The sequence below is a fragment of the Pipra filicauda genome, unplaced genomic scaffold (genome assembly GCF_003945595.2).
Source record: "Pipra filicauda isolate LSUMZ 115617 unplaced genomic scaffold, ASM394559v2 scaffold185_size1782982_pilon, whole genome shotgun sequence".
Taxonomy (NCBI): Eukaryota; Metazoa; Chordata; class Aves; order Passeriformes; family Pipridae; genus Pipra; species Pipra filicauda.
Window position 1 is genome coordinate 708,032 of NW_024104293.1, and position 24,025 is coordinate 732,056.

At 41.0% G+C, this 24,025-nt stretch overlaps 1 protein-coding gene across 2 annotated transcripts in view; it reads left to right on the forward strand.

Moving 5' to 3' along the window:
• RGL1 (ral guanine nucleotide dissociation stimulator like 1) overlaps nt 1–24,025 on the forward strand; it is a 54,190-nt gene that overhangs the window by 17,725 nt on the left and 12,440 nt on the right. For both annotated transcript variants that reach the window (XM_027723474.2, XM_039380121.1), the window contains 5 exons: nt 2,500–2,708; nt 7,616–7,693; nt 16,816–17,000; nt 20,126–20,250; nt 20,905–21,120. In XM_027723474.2, the coding sequence (XP_027579275.1) occupies nt 2,500–2,708; nt 7,616–7,693; nt 16,816–17,000; nt 20,126–20,250; nt 20,905–21,120 (813 nt within the window). The remainder of the gene's footprint in view (nt 1–2,499; nt 2,709–7,615; nt 7,694–16,815; nt 17,001–20,125; nt 20,251–20,904; nt 21,121–24,025) is intronic.

Here is a 24,025-nt window from a genome sequence, read left to right on the forward strand (position 1 = left end):
ATCAAAGCTCTGATCTGTTACCTGAAAAACCAAAGTGAGCTGTTAAAAAGTTTAAATCAGACTATAAAATCTGTTTATAGTAAAGGACCAAGGAAATGTTGCTGAAACCCTGAGATGCAGGGTTCAGCATCTCTGTTAGACACGGTGCTGAAGGAGACAAATAGGAGCTGGAGAGCCTTTGTTTGTTGTTTTGATGCACAAAACAATGCCAAGCTGGTGGCATTTATTGGTATGACTAACAGTGGTCACCGTGTGCCACTGTCAAAAACTGCAAAGAGCTTCAGGAGCATCTTTTAATGGCAGTAGATAAATTGTTCCTCTGAGCAGAGAGCACAAAACCCCATAAAAACTCCTTTGCCTTTGGGTAGCCTGGTTGTGTCAGTGAAGAGATGGCCTCTTGATTAAATCCAGACTGAGCAGTTTCCTGTTAGCATGAAACTCAGCCCACAAGGTCTTATTCTCCAAGCCTGCTATTGAGCTCGTCTGCCAAGTCCCTTTTCCTTTTAAACTTACAGGCCGAATTGCTAAAATAATACAAATACAAGCAATCCCCAAACTCTCACAATGATTCCTAACAGTTTAGTGTTCTGCTGACAAATTCAGTTTTATATTTTTCAGAGTTTGGGGTTGTTCTTTTTTTACTTTGGTGTTTTTTTTTGGGGGGGGGGTTTCTTTTTAACATTCTCACAACATGATGTCTTGGGGAAGTTGCAGTGTTGCAATTAATGGAAAATTTTGTGCATGTATCAGCCTTGGAAGCAGATTCTGACCTCCTCTTGAGCACAGCCACATCAGTGAACAAGAGGTTTTTTGCATGCACTGAGTAAATATGCTCATAAACCATTATATTGTGAGTGGGGCAATCTTGCTGGATAGAAAATTAAGAGTTAAATGCAGTGGTGCAGACTTTCTTCCCTGTTTGAAAGTGGTTGCATTCTGTAACTAGTTATTTTCAAAAGTACATTTTAATTGTAAGATGAAAAGTCAGCAAGAAAATTGGAATTTTTTTTTCCAACCAAGTTTTGGTTAGGGAAAATTTGAATGTAAGAGACATATACTGGTAATAACATATCCTGTTAGGGTTTCTGTAGTGACAGTAGCCCATGTAATTCCAGATACACTTTTAATTCAAGTATATCATTAATATGTATTTCCAGATCCGCCTTTAAATCAGATATATTACACATGATACACCTTTAAAAAAGCCATAAGATCCACGGAACAAAAGTTTGCAAAATTTATCCCTGTTTAGTCAGTTTTGGTTTTGGGTTTTTTTTTGTTTGGTTTGGTTTGGTGTTTTTTTTTTTTTTTTTTTTTTTTTTTTTTTTTTTTTTTTTTTTTTTTTTTTTTTTTGGTTTTGTTTTGTTTTGTTTTTGTAGTGGAGACAGCATGTTGTGTTTTAATTCCCAACAAGCTGGGAAATGAGATAGCAGAGCTTTGGAATAATGCTAAAGGTAGAATTTTATAATAGTGTTAAAGTTAGGCTTTAGAATAATGTTAAAGACATACATACTGTTTAAAACAAAGGGGGATATCTATTAGAAGCAATTCCAAAGCAGTGGCAGGTAGCAATGTAAATAGGAAGTGGGTTGGATATCTGTTCCTAATTATTTTATTAATAGATTGGTTTTTTCAGTATGCCAAGCCAGGATTGGTAGTGACTACAAGTCATTAACATGCTGCCTTCATGCCCTCAGTTGGATATTTTATATTTATAATCCCATTTTTAAGGCTTTTTATCCCACGTACTTTACAAAATAGGATTTAAACCAGTCACAAAAATACTTTTCTGAACTGTCCTCTAAATAATGGCAGAATTTAAGGGAATGTTTCTAGTTCTTTCAGACTTTAATCAGGCTGTAAGCATTAAAAACAAATGCTGTTTAAAAAACACACCCAACCCCAAACCCTTGATTTGTGGACAAATATTGTGCCAAATGGAAACTGTAGGAGAAAATTGAAATGCTATAATGAAATGTTTGCAAGATGACTTCGACACCCTCTTGCAAAAGTGTCATGAAATGTTTTGCATCCAAATGTGTTCCTGACCTTTGTTTTTGTGTGGCACCCCAAAGCTGGTATTTTCAGCAAGGGAATCACAAGGGCCAGTGCTAAAGTTGTGGTCAGTTTTCATGTTTATTCAGAAGTTCAGTGAAACACTGAATTATCACTTTTTTCCCCTTCAGAAATATTATTCTTTGTGGGATAATGGATTTTCTTTTAGATAATACTATGTGATAGAATCATGAGTTAACTTGATAGTGGTCACACTCTAAAATATTTTGAGGAGCACGTCTGAGAAATATCTTAAAGTTACTTAAAAACTCCATTATTTGATACAGCACTTGATCTTTGGTTTAGAGAGCCAAAATTGACAAAATCCTTTGGAACTGATGCTGGGCAGTTCTGGTGATAAGGTGGAATGTAATCCATTGAAAGCTGTGTCAGGCATCTGAGTCCTGTCTGATTTTTGTGCTTTGTTTTTGTTTCCCTTTGTAGGGTGAAGGAGACCAGTTACCTCCAGAGCATACTGTCAGACAATATGAAACATCCAAGATCAGGGCTATAAAAGCTGGAACTTTGGAGAAACTGGTGGAGAACCTTCTCACAGCTTTTGGGGATGCAGATTTTTCCTACATCAGCATCTTCCTCTCAACATACAGGGCCTTTGCTTCTACCAAGGCAGTGCTGGAACTTCTCCTGGACAGGTAAGAGCCAGTATTTAATGGAAACGGAGCCATCATTTACATGACAGTAGGATGTTATCAGGAATTTTTTCCATTGCTTTTAGTGGACATGGATTTAATAACTCATGTCAAGAATGCTGCAAAATCCAGAACTTCAGCATAAACATCCAGTGTATAAATGCATTGCTGCCTACATCCCAACTCTTATTAAAGTCACCAAGTAGGGAAAGTGTGCCATGTCTGGCTGCTAAAGACCCAAACTGGGCCAACACAGGAAAATTAATACAGCTTTCCCCCCCAAAAAACCTCAACAGAATGCTGGGGCTGCAAAGTCGTACCTAGCATAGATTCCAAGGTTTTGCTGGATGCTGATGTTTTCAGACCTAACTCTCCTATTTGGGGAGATTTGAAATGGGGATTGTACAAACACAACAAAGAATTTGCCTCCCCCTTCTATAACTTCACATGAATATGCAGCCCTAAATTTTTGCAGACAGCACAAGAACTGCTAAATGTTATAAGAATAGCATTTATGGCAAGACTGTTAAATCATGGCTACTGTGTCTGTATAAATGCTTGGAACATGCAGCATTGCTTTCTCACCCTAAATTCTAACTGAGACACAGCTGGGTCAGAGGTGGGCTTATTTTGGGAGTGTCGTATTTATTGCATTTTCAAAATCAAATGATGTACAGAAGTGGCTACTTTGGCAGATAGTAGTTAGAACATAGAATTAGTGATTAGGACGTAGAAGTGGCATAAGAACTCCTAGGATTTAATTTTGGCTCTCCCACTAGGTAGATAAGGAACAAGGCATGGATAAATTACCTGTGCTTTTCTTTTGTATCTGAAAAGGATAATACTAGTTGCTTTGTAGGAATATTGTGGCTTAATTAGTATGATATTAACAATAATAACTTGACAGTCAGGTAAGAAACCTGCTGAGAAAAGAGCAGCCATCCTGGAGTGCAAACTTAGGATTTACTACTCTGAGCTTTACCTCTCAGCCCATCCCAATTCTGACACAGAACGTGGGGAATGCTAAAAATTGATGGTGGATATATAAAAGAATATAAAAATGTTGAGGCTCCAAGGAAGTTGGCCCTGCCCTCCTCCTCTGCTGCTGCTTTAAAATGTCAGGAGGGGGCAAGGAGGCCCAGGGGAAAAGTGTCCATGGAACAGAACTTTCTTTTCTGAGCCCAGTTCTGATCTTACTGCCTTTTGTGCTCTGAGCAAGCTACAACATCCCCTTCAGAGGAGTGGGGTGCCTGACCTTGTCAACATTATGCCCAGCCTTTTATAATAAATGATAGAATCCACAGGAAATCCTAGGAGGTCACCGCTTCCTTCCCCTCTCACAAATCTTAGGAGTGTAGTGGCTAAGAATCCGTGGATGTTTCTCTTGGCTTTTTGAATATCATGGATAATCTAGAATTTTATGGCTTGGGACAAAATATAGATTAAACTTAAGCTATAAAAGTTGGAATGATTTACATGCAGCTGAGATATATGGACCAGTGAAGAAAAGCAGATGTTACAAAGAAAAATTATAAAAAAAGATGGATGGTAATTGATTTTAAGCAGCTTGGTTTTCATCTCTACCTTGGTTCAGGATAAGTAGCAAAGAGTCTGTATTTTTCCAAGTTTCTTTTTAATGATACTTATTAATAATCACAGCACAGAGACTAAAGTGGGTGCCAAAGTGTCAAATAATCTGTGTTCTATAAGTACTTACATTTTGTTTTGTGTTCCAGTGAAGTAATGAAAAGGGCAGTCTCTTAAAAAAAAAAAGTATAATTTTGGCATTTTTTATCCATTTCTGATGTATGAATTAGACATACAGAAATCCAGATTAAGCAGAGTCCTGGAACTGTTAAAATAGTGTCCTGGGAAATCTGGATATGCTGTACCCTAAGTGCGTGGGGATATTTGCTGGTCATTCGATGCTGTCTGCAGAGTATCCTGTCCAAGCAGTGCAATATTCACTGAATTTGTCCAAAAGCAGGTGGAGTGCTCTTCCCTGTGTGTCACAGGCAAATAAAAAAAGCAGATGCCAAACTGAAGAGAAACTTCAGTTTTAGAAACCTATTATTATTATCACTCCAGGACTTCACATTAGGCTTTTGCTTTTGATTACATTTCAGACCGGAGCCCTGTTAAATTTTTTTGGCCAGATTCAGTCTATAAAGGTTTTCTTTTAACCACAGATTAGAAGTCACTGAGCAATATTTTGAGCATTAACTGGTATGTTGAGAAGTGAGGGGGATGACTTGTGTTTTCAAAGCTATTTAAGAGTAATTGGACATCCGAATCCCTTTAGTATTCATGGAAGTTTGGCAACTGAGTGCAGCAGGCAGCTTTGAAAACCTGCCAGGCTTTTAACACTGTATGTGCTGATATTTTCTAGTTCTTTGATACAAGTGGCTAGGGAGAGTTAAAAGAAAAAGATCTTGTTTGTATTTTTATGTGAAAGCACTCGATGCAAGTTTCTGGAGGGAAGGAAAGGAGAGCCCTGGGGTGTGGGGGTGCTTTGGTATCCCCAGTGGGATATTCCAGAGTGGTATTCTCACAAGTGTGATGGAAGCCAAAGATGTTTAGCTAGCTGTCCAGATGAGGGTAGAAGCAGGCCAGATTCCTCTCTTACATATTTTATTTTTCCCTGATAATCATGTTCCTTAAAAGCAGGGCCGTGCCGTGCTTGGCTCGGGCACAGATAAAGTAGCAACCAGTCCCTATCTGGAGGAGTGTGCAGAGGAGGGAACTATGGGAGAGCTGGAGCTGGGTAATGACAACAAAGAACAAGTTAGTTTTATGTTTTCTGTTCATTCCTTTTGCTGGAGGATGGTCTGCTAGAGGGTCAGTAGAGAGGACAGGGAAGGCACAGGGGGAGATGTTGAAGGGATGTGTCCCGTGGCAGCAGAGCCCCATGTTTTGGGACAGCAGCTTTATGTGGTGTTTGGCTCACTGCTGGCCCTACAGCACCTATTATTCCCTCTCTTTCCCCTCTATACCAAGTGGTTTGCCTACTCAGCTGGAGAAGTGACTTCATTCCCATGATTCCTTATGTGTAGGATTCAAACCACCTTACTCTTGCTGAGAGTCTGGGCTTCCAAATTGCTTGCTTCAATGCTCACAAACTTATTTAGGGCTTTGTTTGGGGCTGTTGCAGAGAACCACCTTTCCTTTATTAGTTCTGATTTATTCAGAGTATTTTCTTCCCTCTTCTTAACAGAGACCCAGGGGTGCATTTTCCACTCTGTTTTTCAGTATTTAAACATTCAGTCCTACCCATCAGATTCTAGTCTCATTTGCTTAGTCAGTCCCTTTTGAGTGGAGTCTGTAACTTTCCAAATGCCAAGCAAGGCTGAAAAGTTCTGTGGGCTACAGGATCCTTTTGTTTCTTGTGTCTCTTTTTGTATGCAAAGCATTCATACAAGGCTGGGCAGTGAATGGCTCTTTGTGCAGGAGCTGGTGAGAACAGAGCCCTGGAAGGCTGCAGAAAGGCTGTTCTTTACATCAGCTGTCTCATTAACTCCTCCTAACCCATATTTAATGACTGTTGTTCAGGTAGAGATGAGAGATGGACAGAGGTTTACATCTGGCAACATAACAAAGTGTTATATTCTTCTCCAGTTCTGCATAGAAAACTGCCTGCTCTTTATTGCTGTCTTATGGATTTATCTTATAAAAATCAGCATGTGTCTCTAATGGGATTTGAACATAAGTACCTAATGTTCTGCAAAGATGTATTTAATATTTCTTGCAATAGTAGGACAATGACGTTGGGAATCATCTCAATAAATTTTGCTCAAAGAGTTAATGGCAAGTTTTGAAAACTGAATATAGAAATTGAATTTTTAATCAAAAAATTTCTCCCACCTGGGAGAAGAGTGTCTTTTGTCTACTGGCTGAGATGTATTTTAGGCATCTTACAGAGTGGATGGCAGTGGAGAGTGAAATCCTCTCCCTTTAGCAACAGATCTGGGATTCTTACACATGAAGCCTTAAAACAATACTTTAGAGGAGCTTAACACTACCACTACTATCATTTTTTGACACATTTTTTGAATAGTTTGTGACAGTTCTGACACAACAGCCCACTGTGTTTCTCTATCTGACACTAGGTTGTTGTATCACAAACATTTAAGAATGCTCTAGTTCTAACCCTTCAGCCTAATTTCAGGTGTATAAACCTGACTGTATAAAATCACCTTGTCTTATTCTGAACAGTGAGCAATCGTCTGCCTTCATTAAAGCTGCCTGTAAGGAGCCATGGAATTCTCTCTGGATAATTATGGAGCTGTATATCTGAAACAATGGGCACTCCCATTGAAAATGAAGTGCATAATGCTGCCTGCAAGGCACAGCCTTGTAGGTAGGAGATTTTCCTTTGCTGCTGTTGGAGTTGTTCCCATGGTTTCCTCTTTCCCAGTGTCGTCATGGGCCATTCCCACCCGTGACAAATGTGTGGGAGTTTTGGCACAAAGGGAGCATTTGCCCCCTAGAAAACTTGGTGTGGAATAACACTCCAAAGGAATGTCAGGTGCTAGAGAAACAGAAGCTGAATTGGAGAAAGGGGTTGTGTTACAGTCTCCTTGCACACTGCGGTATTGCTCTGGGAAAGGATGGAGTGGAAGCAGGGAGAGGGTTGTGGAGCTGTTTTGGTTGATCCCTCCTGTGTGCAGGCTGCTTCATATAAATTAATAAATTACCTTGGAAGATCCTGGCTGCTTCTTTGGGATTTTTTTTCCCTCCTAGATGAAATAATCTTCAAGCTCCTTAATTTTGCTCACCTGTTAGATTCCATATTTGTAGTTTGAGCTAGAAGCACTTGGTAGTTGTGTATGATAATTGTATATGAGTGATGCTATTTGGGATATTGCTTTTATCTGGTAGAGTTTCTTCTAAACACCCCTCTGCTTTTTCAGGTTTGGAAACCTGGAAACCTCGAGCCATGGAGAAGTGGCAAACCTGAATTCCTTCGAATCCGAGGTCGCGCTCAGGGCGTAAGTATGGATTTGCACTGCAGAGCAAGGCCAAGGCAGGATTTTGGTACTGGGGGAGGATGTGGGCAGCAGAGCTGTTGTTTCCATTGAAAATTCACAGCACTGTTTGCATGCTTAAACAAGCTTGTGGAAAGGCCAAATAACAGTTGGCTTGTAACATATACAATAATATAATCCAGGGATCTTTTGCAGGGAAATTGTCTCGGAATTAAACATGAGATGAACACATCTGGGCCAACATTTTGTTGATTAAACAAACGAGGAGTGTTTGTTTCCTCTGCCTTATCTATGGCAGTAAATGGTTATTGCCTATGACTGATTTTATTGTGCATTACAGCAGTGCCTGCACACCAAAGCTGAGGGTGTTCCAGACAACGTGTGTGTGCATGTATCTTTTCCATTAGTGCCCCTGTGATTTACAGTGCTGCTTTTAGAGTGAAATTTAAATTCTGAGGTCATCCTAATTTGCAAGAGAAATAGCAAAGCTGTTTTGAACTGCAGTTTAAATGAGAAAAAGGTGGTTTGGCTATCCTCCTAGCATTTTATCTTTAGACATTGGGTGTAAAATGTACCTTAGGTCATCAGCATTTGTACTCTGACGTCTGTGGTTTGCACGCACTGTGGCATGTGTCATTATATTTGATTACAGTGTGAAGATGCTTGATTTTTGTCAGCGTTACTGGTTTTCTGTTCCCCTTGCCCCATGAGACTCGAACATAGGAGCTTGACTTTCCAATTCTTTCCTGGCTGCTGTAATATTTTCCTCCTAATTTGCCATGAGAACTCATCAAAGAACAGCTGGTAGTTAAAATTTGGTCACAAGCACCAAGAAAGCAGCATTATGGAGTGAGTAGAGGCAATAATACACAGCCAGTGGTTCCCTTCCATCCAAACCCCTGTAGGGTCTCTTCCAACGTTGGGCAAACCATTTGAACCTTGCCCTATCTCAGTCATAAAACATGAGCTAAAGCAGTACCCTCTTGCAAAATACTTAAGGGATTTATATTGGGGATGTGGAAGATCATTTCACCGGTATAAATCATGTTGGGATGGATCCCCCAACTGCCTTTTTATGGACCCAGAGCAGTCCATGAAGTGGAGAGAGAAAAGGGGTGAAAATAATGTTGACGCTACTTGTGTTACCAAGGCTTTGGGCAAACTGCATCAAGTTTTTGTTGTGCCTGGAGGTGAGCGTGCAAGGGGAATAACATTTGGGAGAAGCGTGTTTGTTTTGGTTTGGTTTTAACTGGAATTGTTTTCCAACTGACATACACAAAGTTTACCAACCCTGTCAAGTTGCTTCCTGCTGCATCAATGGTTTCCTCCCTCTTGGCATGGGATCATCATGTAACCCCTTTGCTCAGCCAGGGACTGACAAACAGATGGAGCCTGTGTCCTGTCCCTGTGGTAGCTCAACTTCTGATGAGTTTTTCTGACAGAATTTTCATTAGTATAGTCGGCACAGCTGATTTTGCTCCTTTGGCCTTCATAAAATACCTTTTTAAGTGTGAGTTTGATACCTTTACCCAACTACATGTCTGTAGAAAGCTCAACAATGAAGTTGTCAACAAAGAAATTTGTCAGGTGTATGTGTTTTAGCAGATCCCATATAAATGTGAGTTCACTTTCCTCCTTCAAAAGTTTCCATGGCTCTCAGCTGCTCTGGCTACTTGTCTCTTAGGTATGATAAATGGTATCTGGAAAAGTGGTTGGCTTTGTAGTCCTGTTGTGAAACATGTAGTTCTAGTAGTTCAGGTTTTCTCTTGTCTGGGATAATTCCAATGTAATTGCATTTACCCTCTTTTCTCATAGAACAGAAACATGATATAATTGTGTTCTTGGTTTTATATGACTTGGAGAAATAAGAGGAAGAAGCAGTAGAGCCATGTTATTTCTTGCCATTAACTCTGTATTTCTCAGAGGAAAAATATCTCATGGGGAAGCCTGTGGTCTGTGGCTAGAGACCTTCTGGATTTGTCAGACTCCTGCTGTGACAGTTCAGGGGCTTTAAAAATCCAGTTAGGGCATTAGAAATGGGGATGCAATTTAAAGCATTTCCAGTGGTTTGACATAAAAAACTGCAGCAGAAGTTAAAAGCAACTGCAGATGAATGTATGGCTGTTTAAATACCTCATGGAGCTTTAAAGAAAGGGTGAAGTTTTGCAAAATCTTAGGGGTACGTGTGGGAAGAACTGTGAGCTCACAGCGTACTGATTTCTACCCTGAAGTTCTCTGTGCTTTTGCACTTGTAGTATAGAGCTGTGATGTATTTTGAGGAGAACGTCTGATGTGTGTAAATTATCTGATTTTTTTCTTTTTTAAGTTATGTCAGTGTTCTACCCAATGTTCATATAGTGCAGAACCTTCAGGTCTGCACTAGGCCTTGAGCACACTTGTGGCACAGCCTTGCTTGAGAGGCTTTTGGGAGCTGTAAACTTGCCCTTGTGTTTCCAAATTCTGGGGCTGAGCCAGCACACACTTTTCACACTTGCTGCAGTGACATATAGTTGTTACTGACCCAAGATCACTTCAGCTATGTTCAGAAACATGCCTTCTAAGGATCCCTTGTGCCAAGGGGATTTTCTCCTGTTCACTTAAACATCATTCCTATCATTTTTGGGCTGCTGGAGTGGTCAAAAAATTGTATTTTTCAACAGGGATCTGTTAGATCCCTGTTAGATCTAAATTTCATCTAATATATAGTTTAAACAAAGGTGCTGTAACTTTCAAAATGCCTTGGATCTTACAGTTATGAGTAGACTATGAACACCATCAGAAGTTTTGTAAGCTTGAAACAACCTGCCTTGTTTTTTCCTATCAGGACCCACCTTACCTTTTCACATTCACTAACTTGCTTTCCACATTTCACGTTATTTTCAGTCAGTCAGAAGGTTCATGGTCACAAGTAACAGAAGAATTAAGTCCAGCAAAGGTCATATATTCCAGTCAAATGTCTGAATGAGATGGACTTCAGCCTGTATTTCAGAAATATGTCTCTCTTAGTTGTCTGATAAGAGTTGTAAGGAGTAACTTACTTGACCCTCTACCTCCTATAAGCAATTTATTTTTTGCTCTTCCTTGCATTGTATAAACAAGATTGCCTGGTGCTCTGTCTGAGTTCTGCATGTTTTTGTGTCAAGGTGTGACAGAGTTCCCTCCTCATCTTGGGTTGTTGTTGTCTTTGGAGTTCTCTGTTCGCTGCATGTTTTTTAGCGTAGGACTTCTGTTGACTTTAAAGAAGAAGAGACTAGAAATAACACCACGATATGTGACAATTCAGAATACAACCATATATACATTAAACACAAACAAAAATTATCAGTATGACAAGTAGCATTAAGAATTAGAGAGAGGCCCATAGAATTTGTACTATAATTCAGCTATTGTTTTGGTTTTTTTTTTTTTAATGAGGTTATACAGTTCAAATGTGTTGTTTGGTACACAGCATCTGACAAAAAGCAAATGAGGAAAGAAATTAGAGCAAAAAGTAGTTCTTTCTCTTGCTCATATCTAATGTAAAGACTCTTTGCACCTTACTAGCCAGGAGTCATGGGAAGCTTGAATGAGACAGTCACTTCCTGGAGATCTTAAGCACCTTTATGGGTTCTGGGAAGGGGATCAGCAAGCCAAACAACTAGTGCTGTTTGGGACCTTCAGTCCTCCCAAAATGCTTGTGTATTGCCCACAAGATAGTTAGAAACAATGCTTCTGGTGATAGGACCTGATCACCCTGATCTCTCTTCAGAGCAGGAGAGTTCCTCAGTGAGCTTTTAACTCGCTGTTAAAAGCTTGGGGTTTGTATGCAGGATGATCTGTGCCCTATTTCCCTCCCCTAGCGAAAGATGGGGTTAATTTTGATCTCTAGGCAACCAATCCATTGCTGGCAGACAACTACACCCAAACCCACAGGCTCTGTGAATTTAAAGAGGTGATTTATTAAACATGCAGACACTGCTTTCCCAGAAGGTGGGCATTGAGGACCTGGCTGAGGACAGAGAAAGAACCATAAAGCCCTCAAAGTCTAAAATATCGTGCATATCTGCTTGTACCTCTTGGAAGTCGTGGCTTCCCTGGGTGCTGAGGTGCCTCTGAGTAAGGTGAGGGTCCCAAACCGTGCTGAGCACGTGGCATTGAGGTGACTTGGCTGTGCCTGGAGAGCTGAGGCAGCACATCACACTGCATCCACGAAAGGTGCTGAGTTTGCTACCGTAAGGTTTAAAGATTTCTGTCGGTGGAGTTCCCAGAAGTGATTCATTCCTGCCCAGACACACAGAGAAAAGGCCGGGCTGGCGGTCCAGGCTGGCCTGCAGTGTTTGCATTCGGGGGAGCTGAGGTCAGCGTTACCTGAATTGAGTTACTTGAAGACCTTGCTCAAAAAAACAGTAGTAGCAACCTGAGATTACCCACAGGAAGGGTTTTTCAAGGGGCAGACAATGTTGCCGTGTTGGTTTGTGGACTTGGACCATGATTTTTTTGTTTGTTTGCTTTCCAGAGGTCTAACATTAGCACTGCCATGGCTGAGTCCTGAGGCTTTTGAATCTCTGAGTCACAGCAAAAGTCCTTTCAAGCCTCCTCTTGGACTATGAGGTTGTGGTTTCCTTCTGCTACTGGCTTTGGTTTGCTGGTTTGGAGTGCATTGGTGGTTCTCTCCCTCAGATGAATGACAGGCCACAGAAAAGAATTAAAATACTTGGGGCTTCTTTGCTTGTCTTGAATGTCAGCTCATAGTTGCATCTTCTTTATTATCCAAGTGTGGGATTTATTTGTTATTAAAACTTGGAATGTGGCACAATGAAAACCATAGACAAAGCAACTCGAAGCTAAACTGAATTCTCCTTGTTTCATACCATAGCAACTGGGGGAAACAGTTCAAATAGAGAAAATTAGGGAATTAATCACTTAACCACATGGCATGACTTGCATGTTTACCTCTCCTCTTTTGCACTAAAATAGTAAATACCAAAACCTTCAGTGTAATACCACAGCATTTGGAGTTTCTCATAGTGACAAACAAACATTCTCCCATGGCTTTTTTTGCATTTAGACCTTCCTGACCAAAAACTTGTCTTTTAATTCCTCCTGAACCAAACAGTCCCACTGGAAAACAATGTGCATAGTTACAGCACTGTAGAAATAAAACCGGTCCTGAAACATTGTATTCCAGGACAACAGACACCAAAGGAATGTGAGACAAATGGAAGAAAATTAGTTGGAAGCTTCTGATGCCTGGGAAATCCATGGTGGGGAGCAGTTAAGATGCATTTGGGAGAGCAACAATCAGCATTCATTCCAGTAAAGCAAATTAAGCTAAAACAACAGCAGAAACCAGTGTGGTTACATGAGAAGCAGAGTCAAACTTGGGGCAGGGTAAGCAGTGGAAGAGTGGGAGAGTTATGAAAACAACCAGAACCAAGCAGACAAGAATAATTAGAAAGAAAAATAGCGATTGGCATCTCAATTAAAACAAAGAACAGCTAGCAGAGCTCTTCCTTTAGTGGCTTTCGTGTCCCAGCAGAAGCCTCCTATATGTTATTCAATGAGTTTTTCCCAAATCAGAAGGAGCAGACATTTGCTGGAAGTCATCAGGACAGTATTTATAAACAGACTGGGTGTGAGAAGCCACCCTTGCAGCAACCTTTGCTTGCGGTTTACATCCGTTTTACCCCTGATTTTATCCCTGGTTTAACAAGGAAAACTGAGAGAAGGCAGCTGTCTGACTTTAGTCTGTGTGAGCAAGCCTGAGCATTATTGCATGGACAGCCCTCTATAAAGAGGTTGATGCCTTAAGTATGTATTTGGCAAATTACAGATAATTTTATGCACATTGCTGTATAATTTCATAAGAAATCAATCATTTATTTTCCTTTTGCAACTGAGGTTCTCCTTAATTGTTGAGATTCCCTTCTACCCGTTCTTTAGAAGTAATTGTGGTGGGAAGAAAATGCTGCTTTTGCCTTTTTTGTCAGGAAGAAATGATCTCTAATTCCTATCAGATCTCTTCAGGACTGTTATAGCTGTCTTCACTTTCGAGACAAGAGCATGCAGAATTCCCATGTGGCCATGGGGTGGGAAGGTCTCATTTTCCACCTTCTCTGTGCCCTCTAAGCTAACAGAGCTGTCAGACTTGGAGCTGCCCCATCACCCAGCTTTTGTGGTAGCTCCTGGGCAAAGGGGAGTGGGTGAGTAGTTTTTGTTCCCAGTTTGTGAATGACAGACTCAGATACACTTCTTCCACCTAACACTAGGTAGGTTTTGGAGACTGGAACCTTCAGAGATGGGCTTCAAGCAAAGCACATGTGTGGAATTCAGAAGGTTTTTTGATTAGTGTGAAACTTGGAAGCATTGCTGAGCAGAACCTGGAGCCTGTGGTTGGCAGGACAGGAGTTAAACATTGAGGTTTGTTTTTTTTTTCTTATAGGCGAGAAATGAAAAATTTATAGCTTATAATCAACCCATGAAAAATGTAGTCTGTGATGTTTCTTTCCTGTCTGAGCTCTCGGAAGGCTCCCGTTCCTATCTGGGGCTGTCGAGTACACGGAGTTTCTTCACAAGGGCAGTAAATGTAAAGCTACTGCAAGATATGGGCAAGTCTCCAGCCCGTTGTTGGAAAGCTGCATTCCCTGACACACCAGTGAAGCAATTGGGCAATAGGAGGTCAGTAGGGCACAGTGTACCTCTTCTCTCTTTCCTATTTCCCCTCTTGACTGAAATGATTTTGCTGGCAAAAATCAGTGTCTGTAACAGCAGTGAACTCTTCACCCTGCTCTGGAAGACTGTGTCTGTCTTAAACTCTGTTTATTCTTCAGCTCATGAAAGTGGCCACCAACCAAGCCTCTGGAAACTGTGCTTAGTGTAAAGGGTGTGTGAACAATATTAGTTAGTACAAGAACTTGCTCTGTGGAGAGGCTCCTCCTTCCAGATCATTGCTGAGCTGATAAATGCTCGTAAGAATAGGATACCCAGCCTGGTTTTGGTGGTGGAACCAGTGGGGATGATGCTGAGTTTGTGATGTGGGTGGGGAAAAGGAGCACAGAGGAGGAGGAGGAAATGCACAATTTGGTCATGGAGCAAGGCACATCTGTCTGTTGTGGCCTTTCCTGGCACTGGGATGTGGAGCTGGGCTGGCACTGTTGGCTTTGCCATGGTGGTCATGGAGCACTGGCTGTTATGTGATACCTGTTCTGAGGGAATAAAACAGTCCTGAAGCTCCAGATAAAAAGTTTGGCCACCACTGGCCTAAACCATGAAGGCTGTACTTGTTGCACGTATGGTGGTAGTTTGCCTGAGCTGACTTGTGAAAATTCCGTCCAAATGGTTTTGAAATGTAGAGTCTTCCAAGCTGCACGGTGTGTTTCATGTTTGCAGTGAAACCTGAAATCCAGAACGTGTTTGCATGTTAATTTTTGGTTGTAAATACTTTTTTGTAGCTCTGAAATTGTAATTCCAGCATTTCTCCTGTCAGCAAGCCTAACCAAACAATATTACTGACAGATATCCAAATACTCTAATTGAAAATTCAAAGTTGCCACAATATCAGGGCAAGAAATGGAAGAAACAACAGACTTAAATGGAATGGGACTTGTAAAATGAAATCTGTATGGGATTAAAGGTTAATTGAGTTTTGAGGGAAAACCAATACAGTTCAGATGAGATACGGAGAGTGGGAGAAATTCTCTTTACTCTTATTTAACTGTTGGTTTATTTTGGATGCCAGTGAGCAGCTGAATTAACCAGAGACTGCTGTGGTTTCCCAACTTGCAGCAGCAATGTGCCAGTATTTGTACACAGCTCTGATGGGAGAGCTCTCCGGGCTGGAAGAAATTTGATGGTTTCAGTGACACAGAAGAAATCTTCAGGACCCTTTTCTCAGGAAGTTTAGATGTTTATTGTACCTTTTATTCTGAAAAAAAGGAGCTTAAAACATTAAGATATTTGGTTATTTTCCAGTTGTCTTCTGGTTTTTCCACACTTAGTTGAAATTTGTCAACAACTGTCTAAGTTATTCCTGGAAAACATAGCTTGGTCTTATTTATCAAAATCAAGTTGAAATGATGAAAATTCCTTGCAAATGTAGGATTTAAGGGCATTCCCACAAGCATACGTTTGTGCAGTATCTGCATAAGTGGGTGTGGATGAAAACCTACATAAACCAGGAAAAGCAGATAAACAGATCACTTCCCTCCGTTCGGGACAGGTGGAAACCACGCTGATTCATCAGCTTTGTTTCCCCTCATCCCCCCCAGTCTGTAGGATTGTCCATGGGCAGTTAGTGTCCTTTTAGCTGCATGCGTGTAAGAAAGTCTGGGATAAGTTTCCTGAACAAAATCCAATGGTCCTGTAACTCCCTAAGCATCCTTTTCCTGCACTGCTAGCATGAGCGAGATGCTTTTTTGCACAGTGTAATTTGACGGCCCCTCCTTGTATTTGGGCTAAAAATGAAACCAAGGTTCTGCTGATATATTTTTGTTAAACATTTCACCCCAAGATTAGCAGGAACAGTGTGTCATCTGGGTTCAGTTCTCTTGGTGCTTCAAGTTTGATCCTTGGCATGGACAGCGTCATGCTGCACATGTGCCAGTGAGGGTTTTATCCTCACAGACGAGGCAATCCCACCAACTGTGTGTGCTCCTGGGGGTTAGTTTCGGGATTAGACACCTTTTTCCTCCATGAAACCCAAGATTTCATGGACAGGGAAGCTTAGTACAAAGACTGCAGACAACAAGTCATATGGTGTGGATATGCAGCTTCAGCTTGGTCCCCAGACTGCAGCAGCGACTGGTGAAAGGCCCCACAGGAAGTGTTTGATTTAGCACTTCCACTGGAAGGAGCCATGAATACCTTGTTTCCTCTCTGCTATTTTCCCACAATATGCCATGGAACAAACACTGAGCTTTTCCCACTGGCACAGGAGGGAATGAAGAAATTACATTCTGCTGTTGATTATGTTTGTAATGTGTGGTAGTTATCCAAAGTGGCCATGGCACAGCTCAGCAAAGATACTTCAACTGGGTGTGGTTTTTGTTCTGTTAGGTACAGGTACATCAGTTGTGGGTACATACAATTCCAATTCCATCAGCACATGCTGTATGCAAACCTTGTGTTCTCTCTGTGTTTGCTTCCAGGGAAATAGCATCAGTCTTACGGGCCTGGCTCGATCAGTGCTCTGAGGATTTCAGAGAGCCACCTGACCACACATGTTTGCTGAAGTTGCTGGATTACCTGAAGAACAATATGCCCAATTCTGACATGGAGAGTAAGGTGCAGAACCTCTTGAAGCAGTTCCAGAACCAAGAAGCGGAAACTGTTGGTGAGTTACCTTTCGCTTCTGTCTTTCTGTTCTCTCAGACTGTAAGGGGTTCATGTGGACCATGTTTCAACACCTCTCATGCTTATCAGTAATAATGTGAGGCTCACCAGTGGCTTGTTTCTCATTTCTTTTTTTTTTTTTTTTAAATCTCTGTGTGGGGCTCTGTGAGGGAGGAAATACTCTTTCAGTATAGGTGCCCATATCTGTCTGTTCTGGGGTGGATTGGGAAATCCAGCACTTCTCTAATATTTAGCCAAAGCTTTGAGATTGCTGCAGCAGCCAAGTGGTTAATTGTCAGCACACTTTTCTCAACCCTGTTGAGTTAAAACACAGCTGCTCTCTAGCTGGGCTCCTCACTTCAAATTCCCCCCCACACACACACAAGGAAACCCCTGACCAACAAAAAACAGAGCTGTGACAAAATACAGCTTGAGTCACAGGTTTGTTGTCCTGCAGCTTTTCTTCCTAGTTACCATCTTGTCAAAGGAAGTGTCTGTGACTGTTTTTTCCTATTGGAGTGGCTGGCTGCTGGAATCCAAGGACAGAGGAAAAACTTACGTTATTGGGGGTCACAGTCTACTGGAACAATAGTGAACTGTAGTAACACAAATCTGTGTGCACCATCAAGCATGACACATCCCCTTATCCTGCTCAGAAAGCTTCCTGTGGCATGAGCTGGAAAGTCATAGGAGCTCACGTAGTATGTGAATGAGAACTGGAATCAACTTCCAGCTTTGGTAGAGGGATGAGAGGGAATAATTCATGTCATAAAGGAAATGGCAGAAAAAAACCCTTTCATCCCATAAAAATCATGTCTGCCGGATGTTCCAGAAATACCATGTCAGTGCATAATACTGTGAAATGCCAAATGAACTCAGTCACTAACATAAAAAGGAGTAATGCACAGAGCCCAGTCCTGTTCCTTATTGAACACAGGTACAGGATGGCTAATATGTGCCCATCGATGACCTTTCCTGGGTTGGGTTCCCCCAGGTCAAACAAAGAAAGCTATAGAGAGCTCTATTTGGGTCCTCTGTTCTTCAGAGTGAACAGAAGATTCCAGCAGCCTGCTTCTGTTCTGCATTTGTTTCCTCAAGTAACAGCTGAAAATATTCTTTTTTGAATCATACAGATGAGTCAATTTGAATGATAACATTTCCCAAATTGTGGCAGAATAGAACCTGGTAATTAGGGTATCATAAGAGTAGGATAACAAAATTAATCTGTGGAGTCTTCAGAGAAGAGATTTAGGATTGCCTTACTTGATCAGAGCTCCATCTTTGTACATTTCAGAGATTTCTTTCAGAATTCTTAGTATGTTGTCTGCAATCCTTGATGATAATTATTGTTCCCAAGCATTCATCGTGCTCTGAATTTACAAATTTGCATCCCAGTGCTGCCACTTGACTTGGGTATTCAAACCTCCACCCCATGCTTCCATCAACCATGCCAGTAGATTAGATTGCAGTGCCAGACAGGTAGATAAAAGCTGTTCCTGGCCCCAGTTCTTGCAGCTTGAGCAAATCAAAGCAAGGACAGGCAGAGATTGCAAATTCAGAAGGGGCACGTGGTTGTTCTCAGTGCAGTCAAGAGAGCAGTCAGGCTTTGAGAGGGCTGAATGGATCAGAGGGCTTTGGAGATGATGAGATACTTGAGTACAAGAGGATTCCAGCTTGTTGTAGAGCAGGGAAAAGACTGGTTACACATTTATGAAGGAGAAAAAAAGGCATGGAAAAAGAAAAGGAAAATTTGCATTGCATTCCAGGACCCGGCTTTAAGGGAGCTGTGAGGTTTTGGGTAGGGCTGCAACTCAGTGATGAGGATTTTGAGTTGAATTTCAAGAGCTGAAAGGGAAAGGAGGAGTTACAAAGTCAAAAAGAGAGAGATTCTTGTAATAGTTCAGTCGAAGTCCATTTAGTTATGCATATTGTTATAAAACAACCACAGGAAAGTAACTCTGGAACAGAGATCTCCATTTATCACATTGAGCTCTGTCAGTAAATTGTGCAATTCGAATGTACAGATGGAAATCAGCCTGTAGATATAATTTGTTACATCAAAACCATAGCAATTTACAGTGATGATCGTTTGGTAATGAAGGAAGGAAGGAAAAATGAAGTATTTTGAAAAACAATGATTCTGCATCACTTTATCTGCTGTTGTTGCTTGAATGTTCTGCTTTAACTGGGTATGAAGTCTTGCATAACATATTTTGTTTTTGTTAATGAAATCTCACTAGTAGTAAACTCAGTACTTTCATTGTTAGTCTTCAACAAGTCCATAATTTTTCCTCCCTCCTTATGGAGTTACTGTTGCCTTACAGTAAAAAGGATTAAGATTTATTTTGAGGGGTTTTCTGTTTGGGAAACAAGGGCATATTTCTTGGCGTTTAATTTTTTATTCCCAACTTCTGGGAGCCAAAAGGTGACATGGCTGTGAAACCTTTTCCCTGCTACACTGTGTCGGGTTCAAGCTCTGCTCTCTCACCTTTTCTCTGCTGCCCAGTGCAAATTTAGAAGCATTCAGCAGAATGCTGTAGGTGCTCACTCTATTCCCTTTCCTGGGAAAAATTCCCTGAGAGGGAAAGGTGAAGAATGGTGGAATAAACCCTCCTCGATATAGTCCATGTAACCATAAATGGTGCTGAGAAATATCATTTCTCCTTTTATTTCTGGATATAAGAGCACTCCTCATGCAATATTTTGGGGATATTACTGCAGCCCTTTGTAGTTTGATAATTTTTTTTATAAACACTGGAAAGTAAATTAACTATAAACACTGGCAAGTAAATTAACAAAATTCTGCAATGTTAACAAGGAATTTTTGCTGGAGTGATGGTGATGTTTTTTCTTTCAGAAAAAAATAGCAAATGGGTTAAGCCACTTCTCTGCTAAGAGAACCTGAACATCTCAGTTCTCTCTATTCCTTTTTCTTCCACCTTTTCTTTGCCAGTTTAATCTTCTGGTCATTTTTGTCACGTATGCAGCCCAGTGGGGCCGTTACATCAGGCGGGACCCTTGGGGTGTTCTGCTGTAATACAGGGATGTTTCAAGATAAACAAGCACCTGCTTTGATTCATTGTTTGCTGTGTAAGTTTACTGAGTGTTGGTTTCCATCCTGTCCAGATGGGTTCTGCAGCACTTCCTCCAGTGACCTGGTTGATGGAGAGGAACTGGAGATCAGCAATCCAGAAGAATTCTCCTCTTTTCAAGACCATATTGTGGCAGAACAGTTGACATACATGGATGTGGTATGTAGAGTATTACATATAATTATATATAAGTGCCTATATAACATTATATGATACATAGTATATATTATTTAAAGTTATAGTAATATAAGTATAGTGTTCTAGAACAGGTCTGCTGTTGGGACACAGAACACAGCTCTGTCATTATTCCAACTGCTTCAGTCACTGGGCTTTTGCCTTCAGTCATACTGAAGGTGTGTTTTGTTTCGTTTTTTAAAAAAAGTGGGAATATATATTTGTCGCCTTTTTTGCAAAATTTAAGACTTGACACCTGAGAAATAGCATGTTTTGACTATATTGCTACCTGACCTGAAGATGTCTAGGTTCTCTGAACTGTAGTGCTCTAATTTGCTCTGTCTGTATCAGTCTCCTTCAAAATATCATTATATAAAAAAATTTCACCTTGGTTATGCTACTAATATAAAGGTGTCCCTTTTTTTCCCCAGTATTGTTTAACTGACAGTTCTTTTAGGGCACCAAGCCTGTAAAGATTATGCCAAAATGTGTATTTTAAATTAAAAAAACCCAAATATTTATCTTTGAATACCGTATTAGATTTAAATCCAGTTTGTACTGTAAACCTGCATTTCTCCTCATGGATAAAAGAGATTTAGGAGAATCCTGCTGGCTTACCACACCTCTGTTTCCCTCTAGATGCTCTTCAAGAAAGTTGTGCCCTACCACTGTTTGGGATCCATCTGGTCTCAAAGGGATAAGAAAGAAAACAAGAACCTGGCTCCTACTGTCAGAGCCACCATTACTCAGTTCAACACAGTTACCAAATGTGTTGTCAGCACTATCCTGGGGACCAAGGAGCTCAAAATCCAGCAGAGAGCCAAGATCATTGAGAAGTGGATTCATATTGCACATGTAAAGCATTTCTTCTGTTTAATGTTTTTTTTGGGCAGGTGCCTTGGAGTGAGGGAGCTGGGAGGGGAGAAGGGGGTTGTACACATTGGTCCCAGGCCATCTTAGCTCTAATTCTTTCTATTTTAACCTGATTTGCTTTGTGATACCAAAGGAATATTGCCCTTCCTCTCCTTAGTTCTTCCCCACCATGGAAATGGAATTGCTACTTGGCCATGTCAAGGGTTTAGAGAAGTCCAGACAGACAATATCTGTAGCTCTTCCCTTGCTCCATGCTGGAAGGCCACTGGATTGGTCAGGCAGGACTTGCCCTTGGTGAAGCCGTGCTGGATGTCTGGAATCACGTTCCTGTTCTCCATGTGCCTCAGCAGAGCTTCTAGGTGGTTCTTATAGCAGATTCCATGTTTCTTAATCTTGGCATGAAAGGGTTTTTTCCATGCCTTCTTTACATAACTCTAGTTTGATAGTTTCTTAGATTTTTGTCTTTAATCTTTTACTGTCACCTTTTTAACTCCCCTCAGAGCACTGGGCAGCTGGCAGTAACCAAGGTCTCTCTCTTGTAAGAGAACATTTCAAGCACTTCCACGGGGATGTGTGTTGACTTCTAAGAATCACATGGATTCTTTCTGAGCTGTACATAACAAGCAGTCAGGAAAACCTCAAGACAGAGCCTTGACAATGCACTTCTGTGCTTCCAGAAGCAGCATTTAGTCCTGGTACCTGAGCTCTGGCAACTGCATGGTTCAGGAAACTGGTATGGGGAAGGTCTTTCACCTCTCCTGTGGCACTGACGTCTGCTTGCTTTTGTTATCATCTAATGGATGCTTTATAGCCCGTGTGAAGGCATTGGGAAGTTTGATTCCTTATTTTCTACATGCAGATCTTTAGGTTGCAGAGGGCACCAGCTCAAAGGGCCTTCGTGGGGCAGCCTGGGCTGGCAAGGATGAAGAGCTCCCTCGTCGTCACAAGGCAGAAGGGAAGCCAGGACAGGCACTGCTCTCATCATACCTGCTCTGTGGATGGAGAACTTTGTTCTCCACCTCTGCTGATCCAGTGCTTCTCCCTGTACTTAGTTCCTACACATAATTAAATGCTCCAGTCGTAGCTAAGCATCAGAAAAATGCATGTGCACACTCTACAGAATAATTGCACGTGTACAGCAGCTGGGTGCATATATTCTTAGTTGCCCACTTCTGAGGAAAGTTGCTTGCTTTGTGCATGCAAATGAGTGTTTTGAATAGTTAGGTGCCTGAATTAGAAAATAATCCGCTCATTAAAGTGCAGTTATTCACTGACAACTGAGCCTGTAATGTAGCAGCATGGAGTTCCATGTTTGTTATCTCTGTGACTTTTGGATCCATTTTCTTGGTTTAAAAGATAAAGTGAGTGCTTTTTCCAACTGCCAGTCCTCTCTGCTCCGCCTAGGTCTGAGGTTCCTGAGCAGAAGCAGCCAATTTCACTCAAACAATATTTTCTTTAAAAATAAGAAGTAAAAATTAAATCACTAATATCCTGTTATGCTTACATTTTTTAAATCAATGCTGTTTCTGCACAGGATTCTTTCTGGTTTTCTCCCTGTGAAGGACACAGCATGAAACAAAGTTATTCAAACCAGTCTTAAAAATTCTTCTTACATACAAATGAAAGCTTGCTCAAGTTTAGTCTGCAGTCAGTTAAATCACTGAGAACACTAAATCCAGTATTGAATTCCTAATGTCCTTTAAATTATACAATATGCAGTTAAGTCAAGATGGTTCCAAATTGGATCTTCCAGTCCAAACTCCTGTGGTTCTAGGGGAAAAAAAGGAAAAGCTGATAATTTGTGCCTCTGAATTCGTTTTCTGCCTAACCTGAATTTCAAGTTGAACATAAAGAAAGGTCTCATTCTTAAACGTGCCAGTCCCTGAAGAAGAGCTGTTATGTGGCTTTTTTTGGCCCCAAACCATGCAAAAATAGCTTTCAGGTCTAGCATGTCCTACCACCTGATCTTGAACTTGGTCTTTGTCTTACATAACTGTCCACCTGCTTCAGGTGCTGTCTGCCCAGCCTGTCTGCTTAAGCCACACTGAAATGCAGCCTCCTAATTCACACAAAGACCTTTTTTTTAGCTAAATAACTGGGTGAGTATGTACTTGCCTTAGTTGTTAAATCGTTTTTAATGCAACTCCTGAACAGAGTTGCTGCTTTATTAAGGTCTGACTTCTGCTTATGCTGAGGTTGCTTTACATTTGTTCGGTCCTACAAAGGAAATAAATCCATGTCTGTTTTTCACTGTAAGGATCCTTTAGGTAATCAGCATTACTAGGGTAATGATCAGCCCCATAAAAATGTTCAGAAGCAGAACTGGAGTTTGAATACATTCTCATCTCCGTGCTGCAGTCAAATTGGCAGGTGTTTTGTCTGCTGAATTTGCATGTACAGACACCTATTCTGAAGTTTGTGGTGCCCGTGCTTTTGTTCAGGAACCACCAACGGATTTCCAGGAAGTTTCTTGAAGAGTCACAGACCAGACTTGCCCCCTCCTTCTGGCTTCCATCTGCTTTAACAGGAATCTGTGCTACTCTTTTTGAGAATTCAGTTTTTCCTTATCCTTTTCCATCAAAGCTTTTACTACAGAGAAGCTGGATAAGAAATGTTTGTGATCCCAATTGTGGAAAAGCTGGGAAGGTTTTTCTCTTTAAAGAGCGTAGACACACTTGAATAACAGGTTATTCCTTTGCATGTCTTTAATTGACACTTAGATGATTGAGGGTTTATATTTTAAATACCATATACAAAGAGGCAAAGCCTTGTTTTCCCCCTAAAGGGTAAAAGGGATTGGTACTTATAAAGAGCTTTTTAAGAAGTGCAACCTTTGTGCCTTTTAGCCTGGCTTTATGGACTTGGTTCCACTTTTGTTTTCACTGGG